Source organism: Schistocerca americana, chromosome 3 (genome assembly GCF_021461395.2).
Source record: "Schistocerca americana isolate TAMUIC-IGC-003095 chromosome 3, iqSchAmer2.1, whole genome shotgun sequence".
Lineage (NCBI taxonomy): Eukaryota > Metazoa > Arthropoda > Insecta > Orthoptera > Acrididae > Schistocerca > Schistocerca americana.
Window position 1 is genome coordinate 871,080,674 of NC_060121.1, and position 17,105 is coordinate 871,097,778.

General features: G+C 37.4%; 1 protein-coding gene across 1 annotated transcript in view; it reads left to right on the forward strand.

Moving 5' to 3' along the window:
• LOC124606447 (monocarboxylate transporter 5-like) overlaps positions 1–16,356 on the forward strand; it is a 420,878-nt gene extending 404,522 nt beyond the window's left edge. The window contains exons 7-9 of the mRNA XM_047138429.1: positions 180–624; positions 6,305–6,496; positions 14,730–16,356. Of these exons, the coding sequence (XP_046994385.1) occupies positions 180–624; positions 6,305–6,496; positions 14,730–14,887 (795 nt within the window). The 3' untranslated portion in view covers positions 14,888–16,356. The remainder of the gene's footprint in view (positions 1–179; positions 625–6,304; positions 6,497–14,729) is intronic.
• Positions 16,357–17,105: the final 749 nt, after the last annotated feature.

Consider the following 17,105-nt stretch of genomic DNA (forward strand, 5'->3'; position numbering starts at 1 on the left):
TGTTAATTTTCATTTATGTGTATCACAAAATCAATCATTTTATGTGATAAATGTTGATTTTTGTTACTTCATCGGGAAATTAAGAAATTGGTTTTACTTTCCTATAATCATTAGCAAGATCCTTTACTTTAGAGCAGTGTAGTTTAAGTGTAGTTACAATAAAGCATTTTTGTTCACAGCCTCTTGAAAGTGAAGATGAAGATGAAGATGATTATATTACTTTTAAGCCCAAAGTTGAAACTCAAAAAAATGAACAGAATGATATAAACAAGAATATAAAGGAAGCAACAAAACCCAAAGTGATCAAGGCAACTAAGAAGAGAAGTTACTGGAGGAGAGTTATAAATTTTATGGACTTAGATCTTCTAAAAGATCCAATATTCCTGAACATTTTGTTTGGATTGTCTATATTTTATGTGGCTGAACTGAACTTCAAAATGATTGTGCCATTTTTCCTTGCAAATCTTGGATATTCCAAATCAGATACAGCATTCTATTTATCAATGACAGCTGTGGCAGATATATTTGCACGTGTGGTTCTCCCACCAATATGTGACCGGATTAAAGTACAGAGACGAAGTGTCTTTATGATTGCAACTGTTTTCCTTGGACTTGCAAGGTCTGGTAGGTATTGATGTTATTACTATTATTATTATCATTATTATTGTTATTATTATTAACGTTGTTGTTTACTCCTTACAACCACAATACTATATTGTAGTATTTAAATGAGTATTACAAAGTTTAAGTTCTGTTTTCAGTGTTACTGCTGGATTGTAGGCTGCAGGCAATCCAGACAGAACACACCAGATTCCCAGCAATGTGTAATAAATTAACAATGCAAGTTCAGTAACTTAGAAAAGTAAAATTTTGGCTATTATCTACATATATTAGGATGGAATCATACCCTATTTACCAAGCAGAAGCATTTATTCATCATGCCTTCTTTTGGTGACAAAAAACAAATAGGTTATTCATTTGTGTAAAAAATATTAAAACCAAGTGAAACATAATTCAAAGTACATGTTATGTTCCCTTAGAGAGTACATCATCACAAATTAATATAATATAGAGAAATATGAGAGAATGTGGTAATAGTATGCTTCATTACAGTTGTTATTTTGGAATGTAAAAATAAGAGAGGAAAAAGTCACATAAATCAGATGGAAGAATTATGCAGTAGGTTTTGAACATAAATATTACTACTACTGATAATTTTATTCCTGTGATAATTTTACCTTGGCTAGTCTGTAAATTTTGTCAAAACTTTAAAGTATTTGTTCAAAATAAGAGTAAGAAATGCATGCAACCAAAATAAGCCACCTCCTTTGTTGATGGATTACATTTTCTAAGGACTCTCCCAATGAATCTCAACCTGGTACCCGCCTTACCAACAATTAATTTTATATGATCATTCCACTTCAAATCGTTCTGCACGCATACTCCCAGATATTTTACAGAAGTAACTGCTACCAGTGTTTGTTCCGCTATCATACAGTCATACAATAAAGGATCCTTCTTTCTATGTATTCGCAGTACATTACATTTGTCTATGTTAAGGGTCAGTTGCCACTCCCTGCACCAAGTGCCTATCCACTGCAGATCTTCCTGCATTTCGCTACAATTTTCTAATGCTGCCACTTTTCTGTATATTACAGCATCATCCGCGAAAAGCCGCATGGAACTTCTGACACTATCTACTAGGTCATTTATATATATTGTGAAAAGCAATGGTCCCATAACACTCCCCTGTGGCACACCAGAGGTTACTTTAGCGTCTGTAGACGTCTCTCCATTCATAACAACATGCTGTGTTCTGTTTGCTAAAAACTCTTCAATCCAGCCACACAGCTGGTCTGATATTCCGTAAGCTCTTACTTTGTTTATCAGGCGACAGTGTGGAACTGTATCGAACACCTTCCAGAAGTCAAGGAAAATAGCATCAACCTGGGAGCCTGTATCTAATATTTTCTGGGTCTCATGAACAAATAAAGCGAGTTGGGTCTCACACGATTGCTGTTTCCGGAATTCATGTTGATTCCTACAGAGTAGATTCTGGGTTTCCAAAAACGACATGATACTCGAGCAAAAAACATGTTCTAAAATTCTACAACAGATCGACGTCAGAGATATAGGTCTATGGTTTTGCGCATCTGCTCGACGACCCTTCTTGAAGACTGGGACTACCTGTGCTCTTTTCTAATCATTTGGAACCTTCCGTTCCTCTAGAGACTTGCGGTAAACGGCTGTTAGAAGGGGGGCAAGTTCTTTCGCGTACTCTGTGTAGAATCGAACTGGTATCCCGTTAGGTCCAGTGGACTTTCCTCTGTTAAGTGATTCCAGTTGCTTTTCTATTCCTTGGACACTTATTTCGATGTCAGCCATTTTTTCATTTCTGCAAGGATTTAGAGAAGGAACTGCAGTGCGGTCTTCCTCTGTGAAACAGCTTTGGAAAAAGGTGTTTAGTATTTCAGCTTTACGCCTGTCATCCTTTGTTTCAATGCCATCATCATCCTGGATATGCTGTTTCGAGCCACTTACTGATTTAACTTAAGACCAGAACTTCCTAGGATTTTCTGTCAAGTCGGTACATAGAATTTTACTTTCAAATTCACTGAACGCTTCACGCATAGCCCTCCCTACACTAGCTTTGACATCATTTAGCTTCTGTTTGTCTGAGAGGTTTTGGCTGTGTTTAAACTTGGAGTGAAGCTCTCTTTGCTTTCACAGTAGTTTCCTAACTTTGTTGTTGAACCACAGTGGGTTTTTCCCATCCCTCACAGTTTTACTCAGCACATACCTATCTAAAACACATTTTATGATTGCCTTGAACTTTTTCCATAAACACTCAACATTGTCAGTGTCGGAACAGAAATTCTCGTTTTGATCTGTTAGGCAGTATGAAATCTGCCTTCTATTACTCTTGCTTAACAGATAAACCTTCCTCCCTTTTTTTATATTCCTATTAACTTCCATATTCATGGACACTGCAATGGCCTGATGATCACTGATTTCCTGTTCTGCACTTACAGAGTCGAAAAGTTCGGGTCTGTTTGTTATCAGTAGGTCTAAGATGTTATCTCCACGAGTCGGTTCTCTATATACAAGCTAAAACTACTACAAGAAATTAATCCAAATAACAACCTAAAGAAACTTCCCTTTGTCCAGACAGAAAGAAGTTTTTATTGGTCAAATGCTTTTATCGGTGTCTTTTCCATGTGCCCTAACATCTCTCTATCAGGATATGTTATCATAGGTATTAGAGAGCCTATGTTCACATGTTTAAGATTTTTAGTGCAGTTCAGCCAATATTTGTGAATATGTGGTATAATATTGCTCATTACGAGATAACAGAGCAACTCTTTCTCCAAGAGCAGTCTGCAGCAGTAAATATGTTCTTATATGAACTAAAAATAGTCTCCATCTCCCATAAAATCATGTGACTGCCTTAACGATATTGAAATTGTACACATTTTCACTACTTTGGAGCCATTGTCAGATGGGACTACATGAGTGGATTTATAAAATATTGGATTCATGATGGAGAGAAATTTTCCTTGATACTTTCTTGTGCACCTGTTCCAGCTCTGTAGAGGTTCGTTTCAATATAAACTAAAGATATAGAGTATTGTGAAGCACCTATCCTCAACTGAAGTTCAACTTCAAGCCTGGATTTGATTCACTGACCCTTGTGACACAGTTGATAATGATTGAGTGAAGGGAATTACTGTCATGAAAATCTCTTAAAGAACATTATTTCTGAGTTGCTATACTTCTGCCCCCTGAGAGAGTTGACTGTAATGATTTGTAGTTTCTTATCAATGTAGGTTAAATTTACCAATTTAAGACTATGATCTCTATCAGGTGTGGTCCGGTTTCAGTAGGTCTGTTCACCTGTCCACACCACACCTCAGTGGCTATTGGTATCTTCATCACCACAAATTTTAGTGTTACCTGTTGAGAAGGAGCACTTGATGCTTTACTTTAGGTACCTTTTGCCCAGTTTTTTTTTTTTTTCCGCAGGATTGTAACACATCTCCTCAGTTGGCCTACAAAGGCGCCTGGATTAAATCTGATAGAGTAATTGTGCGCCAGTTTGAAGGGTTCACAAGATGCAATTGATCATTTGATTCCCCATGGACAGGAATTTGTGTGCTCTGTGCTTGGAAGATGTTACTATGAAGCAAAAGTATTTCTCTAATGTGATGGCATTAGTGCTGGATCTGTTAGCTCATATTGGTGATGTCTGAGCCAAATATTAGTCAAAACTAGCTGGTAGTATTAACTAAAGCAAAAAGTGCAGCATTAAAATCATTCTTAAAATTGAAATTATGAAGTATATAAGTTCTAGTGTATATGTATTAATTTTCTATTACAAACATGCCAAGGGGAGGCACACAAGATCCTACAGCTACAGTATATACTTTAGTAATAATAAGGTCTATAACATTTTTGTTTTGCTGTGGTCATTGACGGGAATATGGAGTTTCATGAAAGGGGTATGTTACAGGTTCTGTACTTTTTTGTGTGTGTGCAATGGTAATGTAGAAAGAGATTACTTCAGTGACAACTGCTAATGTGGGGAGTGGAAATGGAGAGGGCTCATATTACAGTCAGTGCAGAAAATGGTTACTCTTTTTAAAATATTCAAGAAGTTTTGGACAGTAGTTTGCAGATGAACTCTTAGAAGAAGCCTGCAGCTGTCAGGAGTTTTTGAAAGTCTGACTGAAGCATGAGGATGGGATTATAGTGTGGACATTTTAATTATAAGCATCAGTGAACCGGAGTAAGCCTCATACATCCTCTTCCTTTAGACAAACAGTACAGCTTTTAACTAGCACCAATAAGAGAGTTTTTAGCTATGACAGTTTGTATAACTTTATCCATCAGTGACATGAGTAGACACAGACAGATAGTCATTACTTGCACAGTGTACCACGCAGAGCATGTTCTGTTATGCAACACTACTGACCTTTGTGCCTAGGTCATTACAAAGCTAACTGGCATCCTTTCTTCACACTAGTACCTAACCATTGTGCAAATGGAAGCTTACCTTACAGCATGTTGATGGCATCCCAAACTATACTATCTTGGTGTGATTCCTCTTACTCTCTTGCCCATTTTCTCTTGTTTCTGCCACTATTTTTACATTTATTTATTGTCTCTTTCTTTCTCTCCTTGATATTTTATAGTTTCTTTAATTAATACACCTTTCCATTGCTGCTTCTTCTTAGATGTCTGCATCTTATTACTGCTTTTCTACACTCTTCCCTACTTCTATATCATTTACGCTTCTATCTTCACTTCGTCCCTTCCTTATCTCTGATTCGTTTAATAACAACATATCCAACCTTCCTGTCAACTGGCTTACATTTTGCCTGTCATTGTTGGTCTTGTAAATTTAATTTAATTTTGGAAACCGTTGTAGCTAAATGTCTTAAATTACAATTGAAATGCTTAACCTTAGGTACATACGAGGGCTATCCACAAAGTACATTACGTTTTGGAATTAAAAATAAATAAAGTATTGGAAATTTTTTTTATTATATACAGATGAAAGCCACACTTAAATACTACTTTTCTACATAGTTGCCATTTAATTTAAGGCACTTATCGTAGCGATGGATGAGCTTGGAAATTCCTTCGTCGTAAAATTCGGCCGCCTGCACCTTTAACCACGTGGATACCTCTTCTTTTGGGGCAGAAAAGGTGTGATTTTTGTGGATTTCCTGGAAAGAGGCACTACAATAAACTCTCAAAGGTATTGCCAAACTCTGCACAACCTCAGAAGAGCAATGCAAAAAAGCGCAGGGGAAAGTTGGGCTCAAAGATCTTGCTGATTCACGACAACGCCCGGGCCCACACGGCAAATGCCACTCTTAAAGTTCTCAAATCTTTTAAGTGGGAGTTGTTTCCTCATCCGCTGTACAGTCCCAACCTGGCACCGAGTGACTTCCACTTATTCCCAGCAATGAAGAAGTGGTTGGCTATGCAGTGTTTTGATGACGACGCACAGCTTCAAGAAGAGGTAACCACGTGGTTGAAGGCGCAGGTGGCCGAATTTTACAACAAAGGAATTTCCAAGCTCGCCCATCGCTATGATGAGTGCCTTAATTTAAATGGCAACTATGTAGAAAAGTAGTATTTAAGTGTCGCTTTCATCTGTATATAATAAAAAACAATTTCCAATACTTTATTTATTTTTAGTTCCAAAACGTAATGTACTTTGTGGATAGCCCTCGTATTACAGACATCAAACTTCAAGATATCCATTACAATGAATATCTGTATTTCTTATTTGCAGCACTAGCAGAGCAAACAGAGTACGCTCCTTTAATGGTGGCACTAGTAATGAATGGATTTCTGCGAGGGGCAGCTCTCATCAACTTCAACTTGACTATTTCAGAGTATTGCAGCCTGGAGAAATTACCAGCAGGTTTTGGTCTTCATATGGTTGGAAAAGGAATATTTATTGTTGCTCTTGGTCCAGTTCTGGGTATGTATAATAAGTACACTGATAATTAGTTAATATAAAATATTTCGGATGTTTATAAGACAGTACAGCTAATAGACCCACATAAATCAAAACAATGACAGCACTCCTAACTTTCAGAGCCACTTCTTCCTTGTCAAGGACAAGAAACAGAAAATTCTTTGGGGATGTTGTAGGTGATAGATCACTTAGAACCAAGGTTATGAGAGAACAGTTTCTTATGAGGAGCAAAAGGAGACAAATATAATGGAAAAAGTGTTTGAGAAAAACAAAACATGAGTTAGTACTCCAGTAACAGATCACTTAGAACCAAGGTTATGAGAGAACAGTTTCTTATGAGGAGCAAAAGGAGACAAATATAATGGAAAAAGTGTTTGAGAAAAACAAAACATGAGTTAGTACTCCAGTAACAGCTGGCAAAATTTCAGTGCAAAGGTGATAAAATGGAGATATAGGGTGAGCAATAAAGACAGATATAAAAGAAAAGAAAATGGAAATTTGTGAGAATAAAACAAATAAAGTGTGATAAATAGCAGAAAAGGGGACAACTCAAGTGAAAAAAATGAAGTCCAAAAATCCCATCAAACACTAAAAGGAGAGAGGAATAGGCTAACTTGAGTTCAGTCCATGAGGGTGGCAATATATGATGTTAAGGTGGAGAGGAAGATCACGTCTTGAGAGTTAGGAAAACGTGCTGGCTGGAAGAATTCAAATGGCACAATTCATATGGCAGGGTCTGAGGTCTCTCAATTTATGCTGTTTATCATGTTCAGTAAATAGGTAGTGAATGTGAGTTTGTAAAGGTACTTATACTGAATGAGCCATGCTGTGGTAAAATTGAACCCTTACTAATCTCTACCAACCTTTGATGGCAGGATGTGCGCACATCCTTGTGCACTAGTAGTGGAGTATTAATTTACTTAAATTTTTTTGTTCTAAGTAAAAAGGTAAAATAGTGTATAAGCAGCCATCAGGGAGTGTGGTAATGCCAATGAAACAGAGAGTTCCTGGTAATTCAGTGTGAGATTGGTGAGAAATGTTCTGGACAATGATACACTTGATCCATTTTTGATTCAATCAATTATAAAGATCCCACTTGATGCAAAACTACATACACCGGATGTTTCCTTAAGGATGTGCAAAAATTTAATAGGACAGAGAGGATGCTCCACTGAATAATTTGAAGTAGGGAACTTGAGTTGGAGAAGCCAGCTTAAGGAGAGGATAGCAACAAAATCACATTACTCTGTAGTGTTTCATTTATGCAATTAACTGCAAATACCATCACTCACACCATGAATGTACCATTTGCACTGTACCTTACAAAATGTGCTGAAACTGATGGCCAACTACATCAGTGCAAGCCTGACATTGGTGAACAAGATTCTGGTGCGTTCTGAATCACATCACAGGCAGCTACAATTCTGGCAACTAATTCCATCTCCGTATGCACTGGGGCCTCATACATAACTGACTTTAGATATGCCCATAGGAAATAATCAAAGGGATTCAGGTTATCTTACCTTGCAGGCCATGGAATAGTAGCTCCCCTTCTAATCCAGCAACCAGAAAATACAGCATTGAGATGGTTGCAGTTCCACACTGAAGTGAGACAGTGCACTGTCATGTTGTATCCACACCCTCTCATGAACAGCCGAGGGTACATTCTCCAACTCAGGTAGAACCTCAATTACTGGTAGCCATTCAGACAGCCAGGTAGAAGATATACCCATTGAGATTGTAGCCTACAATGCTGGCCCAGATATTCACAGCAAAACGTACTTGATGGTGTGACTCCACTACAGCGTGAAGGTTTTCCTCATCTCACACATGCCTATTCCTGCTTTTTGAAACACCATCATGATCAAATGAGGCCTCATCAGTAAACAGCACAATTTGGAGGAAATCTGATTGATCAATCCATTGTTGGAGCACCCATTGACATAATGCAACCCTTGGTGCAAAGTCAGTCACAAGCATTGCATGGACTTGTTGTGGGTGATATGGTTGTAATTGTTGTTCATGGAGTGCTTGCCACATGCTAGTATGCGTAGCACCCATTTCACATGCAGTACGACAATCACTTTTAGTGGGGTCTACTGCAACTCGTTCCAGCAATTCCTCTTCAAAATCGGATGTGTGAGTTGTCTTCATCATGCCAGGTCCCTCGTTTCTTCTTTCCAATGAACCAGTCTCCCACATTCATTGATCAAGAGAAATAAACACTCATTGTGACAGATGATGTCAGTTAGGAAATTATTCCCTGTATGGCCTTTCAGCAGTGAGAGCATTGCAACATACCTCCCCATACACAACATGCATATCAGTGAGTTATGTGAAACTGTACCAGTACTGCTAAATCATATTGTACTGTACACCTCTGAATGCCACTGAGTAATGAATGGGTCTGCCGTTGTTTCATAGCATGTTCTGTCATGGGACAATGTAAATACAACAGAGACATCTTACGGACAAGTAAAGTGAACAAAACCTGCATCATGACTCCCTGGTAATCAGGCTTGTCCTTCTTGTTTCCTTGCAGGAAATAAAGAATTTACTTGTAAATAAACAGCACAGTACATGTAAACTTGTACACATGTTGGTTGTAAATAAGCTGGAAAATGGTAATGCTAGACAAAGCAGTAGGCACCTTTACTTCTGTATCTCCTTAAGTTGGCTTCTCCGACTGCAGGTTCCCTACCTCAAATTGTTCAGAGGAGCATTCTCTATGTCCTGTTACATTTCTGCATGCTCTTATGGAAACACTCTTTAGGCTATGATTCAGTTCAGTAAATATGAGCAACAGAGTTCATTACAGTGCGATACACAACTTCAGGGAGCAGACAGATTGATGCTGCCCCAATGTGTCCAAGAGATCAAATGGTTGTAAAGGCAAGAATGGTTAATAAATTCTTAAAGCTGTTTCAGGCCAGAAACACATATTGTATAACAAAGTACTGGTTAACTCTGAAGTAAACTAAGCAATGAATAGCCATTAGTGTAAGTGAGTGCACTTCGCAGAATTCCTCTATGTGTTGCTGAACAGTATATCACCTTATTTGTATATATTGTCTTGTTTCAAATCACTCATTCATGATTTTATGTCTATGCAAACAGAAATATGAGTTGTATTAAGAGAACCATGTTACTGTCAGGTACACAGTCAGCAAAATATGCACCCATCATAAATGTCTGATCACCAAAGTTGAAATAATTCGGTTTAGGAGAATGAAGAATAGCAGATAAACCAAGGAGGGGTGTTACATCTCCTGCCATTTTGAAGGTGGTCTTCCTGACTGAAAGCTGTGCAGTGTGTAGATGTGCTCTGGTAACTGATATGAGTAGTTTTACATATGCTTCTGCTTTTAATGTTATATCCTTGACAGCAGTTGAGCTGTAGCAGGCAGCAATATGTAGTCTCATGGATCAGATTTCACTGTGGGAATTGTAGGAAGGGGGCTGCAATATTTGGATATCAATGACAGTCAGAGAATATTATAAGGACTGATAAGGAATTTGTGAACATTATGAGAAAGACTCCCAACCATGAACCATAGACCTCAGGAAAGGTTAAAGGTGGGAGGAGTGTATAGAGAGTCTGGACAAGGGAGATGTACTTAAGAGCAATATTAGAGAAATGGAAGAGGACATAGATGAACTTGATATGGGAGATATGATACTGCGAGATGAATTTGACACAGCACTGAAACACCTAAGTCGAAACAAGGCCCTGGGAGTAGATAATATTCTGTCAGAATTACTGATAGCCTTGGGAGAGCCAGCCATGAAAAAAATCTTTCCTCTGGTGTGTAAGATGTGTGAGACATGCAAAATACCTTCAGACTTCAAGAAGAATATAATAATTCCGATTCCAAAGAAAGCAGGGCTGAAAGATCTGGGTACTACCAATCTATCAGTTTAATAAGTCATGGTTGCAAAATACTAACACAAATTCTTTACAGAAGAATGGAAAAACTGGTAGGACCTGGCCTCAGGGAATGTCAGTTCGGATTCTAGAGAAATGTAGAAACATTCAAGGAAATACTGACCCTAAGGCTTCTTTTAGAGGATAGGTCAAGGAAAGGCAAACCTACATTTATAGCATTCTTAGATTTAGAGAAAGTTTTTGTCAGTGTTGAGTGTAATACTGTCTTTGAAATTCTGAAGGTAGCAGAGATAAAATAGAAGGAGTGAAAGGCTACTTACAACTTGCACAGAAACCAGATGGCAGTTATAAGAGTCAAGGGGCATGGAAAGGAAGCAGTGGTTCAGAAGGGAGTGAGACAGGGTTGTAGCCTATCTCCAAAGCTATTCAATCTGCACACTGAGCAGCAATGGAAGAAACCAAAGAAAAATTAGGACTAGGAGTTAAAGTCCAGGGAGAAGAAATAAAAACTATGACATTTGTCGATGGCATTGTAATTCTCTCAGAGATGGCAAAGGACATGGAAGAGCAGCTGAGCAGAATGGTCATGATCTTGGAAGGAGGATATAAGATGAACATCAACAAAAGTAAAACAAGCACAGTGGAATGTAGTTGAATTAAATCAGGTGGTGCTGGGGGAATTAGGTTACGAAACAAGACACTTAAAGTAGTAGATGAGTTTTGCTATTTGGGCAAAAAAAAAAAAAATTGCTGATGGCAGAAGCAGAGAGGATATAAAATGTCAACTGGCAAGGGTAAGAAAAGAAGGTTATTGACATTGAATGTAGGTTTAAGTGTCAGGAAGACTGTTCTGAAAGTATTTGTATGGAGTAGTATAGTTATGAATGGAAGCGAAACATGGACAATAAATGGTTTAGACAAGAAGAGAATAGAAGCTTTTGAAATGTGGTAATGCTGAAGAATGCTGAAGATTAGAGAAGATCATGTAACTAATGGGGAGGTACTGAATATAATTGGGGAGAATAGAAATTTCAGAGACCTGATGGGATCACCAATTTAGTGCTGAAGGGAAGAGTGTGTGTGTGTGTGTGTGTGTGTGTGTGTTTGGGGGGGGGGGGGGGCGGCGTAAAAATAATACAGAGAGACCAAGAAATGAATACAGTAAGCAGATTCAGAAGGACGTAGATTTCATTAGTTATTTGGCAACAAAGAGGCTTGCACACGATAGGGTAGCATGGGGAGCTGCATGAAACCATTCTTTGGACTGAATACGACAACAACAACAGCATGAGGAAGACAGAAGTACACTGTAGTTGGTGTGGATAGGAGATCAGGGAAGTACAGTAAACTTGAGAAAGGAATAGCACTGCCAGGTTAATGTTTTGAGACATCAAGACTAAGATGATACTTGGTATGAAGAGGGTGTCCTGTCGAGTAGTAGTAAGTACTGCTAACAAGGGTGAGGCAGGGAGTGACTGTTTTTGAATAGATGAGTAGCATAGTTGTGGAAAAGGAAACCATACTGGAGAGAGGTTGTTGAAACAGGTACTGAGGGTTTCATTGTCGGAGCATGTTTATTCAGCAGGAGTGTCTAGGCTGTAGGGAAGGGAGCAATTGGCATGGAGTGGATGGCAGCTTTTGAAGTGAAGACACTGTGTTGTTCATTGGAGAGTATGAAGTTGATCAGTATTTGGCTCCACATCACAATAAAATAGTGCTTAACATCCAGGAAGATTGCTTGGAATTTGGAGAAACACAAAGTACATTAGTGTTCAGAAAAGAATTTGAGCTTTTAATGGAAATAGAGTTTTTTTTCTCCCATCAGCTCATAGTTCAGGGTGTCTCATCTTATTCTGCAATCTCATATATGAGGGTTGCCCAAAAAGTAATGCACCACATTTTTTTCTTCAACAATTATTTATTGAACATAATGAGAATTACACACGCGAAAGAATAGTATTTTATCTACACACCCTATTATTCCATGTAATCTCCATCCTGCTCTATGGCCTTCATCCAGTGTGAAACAATGGAATGTATGCCCTGTTGGTACCAATCCTTGTTCTGGTGGCAGAGCCAGTGCTTCACTGTGTGAATCACCTCCTCATTGTCCTCAAAATGTCCTCCATGAATGGCATCCTTTAATGGCCCAAACAAGTGGTAATCCAAGGGGGCTAGGTCAGGGCATGTAGGGTGGATGGGGTAACACTGCCCAACCCTGTTTTGCGATGCTTTTAGCAGTCCTCAGACTTGTGTAGGGCCCAGCATTATCTTGTTGCAGCAAAACACCTCTGGTTGCTGTGGTGCCAAAGTCGCCAGAAGCACCTCTTGAGTTTTGTTAACATTTTGACATATGCTTCTGAATTAATGGTACTGCCTATTGGCATCACACCAATGAGAATCAAAACTTCAAAGTCCAAGAACACGGTGATCATGACCTTTTTGGCACAAGAAGTTGCTTTGAATTTTTCTTCTGTGGGGAGTGGGATTGGCGCCATCAACTGTAATTTTTGTTCGGGCTCAAAATGGTGAACCCAGGTTTCATCACCTGACACAATCTGGGAGAAGAAGGCCTCTTCATCAACTTCAACTTCAAAACATTGCAACCAATCAAGACAAATGTTTCTTCTGTGTGATTTGTGATCCACCATTAGACACCATGGGCCCCATCTTGCACACACTTTTGAATATCCAAGAGTGTGGATAATTCCATCCACACTTCCTTTGCTGATTGACAGATGCAGTGCCGAGTCATAATGTATATCCTCATGAATGACATCAGCTCATTGCAACATGTCAGGTATGACAGCTGTGGATGGTCTCCCCAACCGCTGCAAATCATGGAGCTCCGCCGAACCACCTTCTGATGACGTCATACTCCATGCCCAACAACTAACTGTACTTCTGTTGACAGCAGATTCTCCATAGACTTTGCACAAGTTTGTTTGCACAGTTTGTTTTTCTGTAGTGAGAAATTCAATGACAGCACATTTCTTGTAACGTACATCACCTAGAGACGCCATTTTGAAACTGTCCTGCAGCACGCTATCTGTCATAATTGACAGAAATTTGGTGTGCTCACTCAGGAGACTGTAAATAATACATAACTAATATTTCACATCCATATCATTGTTTTTGGCTGAGAAAAAAATGGGGTGCATTACTTTCTGGGCAACCCTCATTTTTTGTAAGTGAAACAAAATGTGAAAGAGAGATTGGGTCAGGGATGTAGCTATGTAAGGGGCACACACAATGTGCAGGAATGTACAATCTATAAAACTGAACAAACATCACTTTCAACACAAAGTTCATTTTTTCTTAAATGGTACATGTAGGTTTTTCCTACTGAAGTGAAAACTAGAGGTACAATTAGTGGTGGTAAACTTGGTTTAACTGCTCTAAACCTCATACCTTTTAGAGTATTTAGACTTTAATGGATGGCAACAGCACCACAGTTTCTGTACATCCCTGGCCAATTGTATTTCTCACATTGTTTCATTTCAGAAAATACATTATGTCACAGTGCTAGGAGGGACACAGTATTTGACCAGTACCAGTAAATTTGATCTTTTTTATTTAGCATGGTTTCATTATTTTGGGAGTTAATGTATTTGCTTTACTATATATAAGTATTGACACTTTACAACAATTATTGTATTACTTTATAAATGAAAGTAAGTTCTAATTTTTTACTTTTCTACTTTCTTCAAAGTCATTTCACTAACATCAATGTATCTATTCTATTGTAATCCAATATCTCTGGGAAAAGAGGTGGTGGGGAGGGTGGGGTATGTATTGTGATGTCTAGTACAAGAATTCTGCATTTGTTTTGTAAATAAATATTCCACAGACAAATTTTGTTTTTATTTCATTTAATTATGTATATTTAACTTTTTAGTCAAATAAAAATTTAATGTAAAACAAGGTGTACCTATGGAATTTATATTTCCAAAGTAAATACTTCATCAACTGCAGACCTGCAAAAATAAATCTCCGCCTAAAATAATGGAGAAGATCATGAAAAAGAATTCTGCATATTAGTTAAGTGTTCAAATCAGTTCCTTTCTTACAAGCTATGTTAAATATTGTGCACATACAGAAAGTAAAAGGTATGTAGGGTGAAACAAATTCCAGAGAACCGCTATACCTGTGGCACACAATTTAAGACAACTACTAAGAAATGTTCTGTGCTGTTAACATTAATATAAATACTGCATGCTCAATAATTTTGACAACAGTGGTAAACTAAGGTGAGAAAATGACATTTGTTTTTAAGACAAGCTGTCCTGTTAATGATGTAATTAAGATGAGTGGAGTACCTATCAGTTAAAATACTTATTTTTGTTTCAGGTGTTATTCGAGATGCAACAGGAAGCTATCCACTGTGTATACATGCGCAAACAGTCTGTGTCTTCCTGTGCATAATTGCTTGGGGGATTGAATATATAGTTGTATATCTTCATTCGAGAACCAAGAAAAATGAAGAGCCTCAGGTAGCAGAAACGTAACATATGAAGGAAATGTTGCACAAACCAAAAGAGCCTTAGTTGCTCTCAATTTGCAATAGTAAAATATTTCTCAAATTGGCAAGGTTTATTGAAAATCTTGTGAGAAATGTAGATGAGATGAAGAAATCTGATGGCAGGACAATGTATGTAAGATTTATTTGCAGTAGTGAAAGATATGAGGTCAGATGATGTTATAAGAAAGAAAGCTGAAAAAGCACTGAGAAAAGCTTGACAGCATTGGTCTAAATGTGTTCCTACCAGACTGTATATCTTTCAGTAGGTGAAAATGATTTGTTTTATTTAAAAGGTGTTAAATGAGTTTACATTTTAATTCATGAATGTAATTTGAGACAAGAGTGATATGTATTTTAAAGTGGAAGTGAATGGTTGGGCTAAGATTTCTTGTGAGATGAATGACTTCCATACTGATGAGAGGATGATATTTCAGTATTCCTTGATGTAATGAAAGTACAATTACTGTGAAGACTGTTATTAGGCATTTTAAAGACAATAGAGGTGATTGTTTGTGGAATTATCTCATACAAGAGATGTCTTCATGTGTTGATGTGTTGTGATAATCCTATGAGCTATTATGTTCATAATACTTGTTCATTTTTACTTCTGCTGTTGTTTATACAAAACTCAGTTATAATGAAATTGTATGTACTCAGTTTTAACATAAGAAGGTTGACTCCAGAAAATTATTTACGCCAAAATCTACTTCCAGTTTCCAGAATTTTGGTTTTAATCATTTTACTGCTCAACAGTGAAGCTTCTATCATATGATGGTTGATTGCTTTGAGAAGTCATATTATTAGCTTTTGAAACTGTTTATGAACTCCATGCCTGTCATGGTGGCACTGAACAAAGTAACAGCTGTATTTTTTACTCTATAATAATGAAATATTTTATGTACTTATTTTTTTATGCTCAACTCTCAGGATTTAAGTGCATTGTCACAAAACTTGTATGAATGTGTAACATAATTAATTGTGTGATATAAGAGATGTTAAGACCAAACTTTCACAGATTTAACTACGGTTGCAAACTGTCATGTTCCATTTTATGAACACTGTTATAGCTCTTTTTAATAAATTAAACTGTTGCTATTCTTGAGAATGGTATACAGGCACAATTTACATGTGGTGAACTGAAGACATTGGTGAAGGAAGGATGATCATTATTGGAGTACTTATAAAAATATTTTTCAATGAAATATTTTTGTAATCATATATGCAACTGATTGCATTACGTTAATGTTTTATAAAATGCAACAAATAAAATAAACTGGATGTAAAATGCAGGATCAAATACCTAAAAATCTTATTTAACATTCCACACTTTGGTTCACAAGTATAGCCTTTTTTGTAAATGTGTTATTTATAGCTGACAAGAAAAAAATAACTGGTTAGTAAAATTTTAGAAGTAAATGTTTGATTCATAAATGTTTTGTGCAATTAATTACAACAGATTGAAGGATAGTTGTAAAAATGATAAACTTTGTCAAAAATTCTGTCCTGTCTCAACTGCAAGTAAATATTACAAGGTTTTTCAAGCTTGTGTAACATTATATTGAATGGAACATGGAAATACAATGAACTACTGAGAGTTCATTTAAGTCATTAGTTCTTTGTAGAGCTGTTAGTAGCAAAATATTTACCATTTTACCCTGTGTCCCATGCCCACTTCCTTTTTAAGATTTATTGTTAAATCAGTAATCCTGATACCCAAGAAGGCAGGTGCATATGGGTTTGAGTTACAAAACTCAGTTTGTGTCATGTTTGGAAAATACTGATGTGAATTGCCTAAAGAAGGGCAGAGTAACTAGCAGAAGCTGATATCAGGGGAAATCAGTTTGGGTTCCTTCTAGAGCAATACAGGAACATGCAAAGTAATCACAGGCCTATAACTTACCTTAGAAGGCAAATTGAAGAAAGGCAAACCTACATTTATAGATTTGTAGACTTAGGAAAAGATTTGATGAATGATGGCTGAAATATGGCCTCTGGGATTCTTAAGTTATTGGGAATTCCAGAAAGCAGACTGCAGTTACAAGTGATATAACATGAAAGGGAGGCAGTAGCTGAGACAGAATTGTATCCTATCTTCCATGTCTGTGCATTGAAGAGGCAGCATAGGAATTGAAGTACAGAGGGACAAATGAAAACTTTAACATTTACAGACGATGTATTTCTGTCAGAGATGGCAATGATAGGGA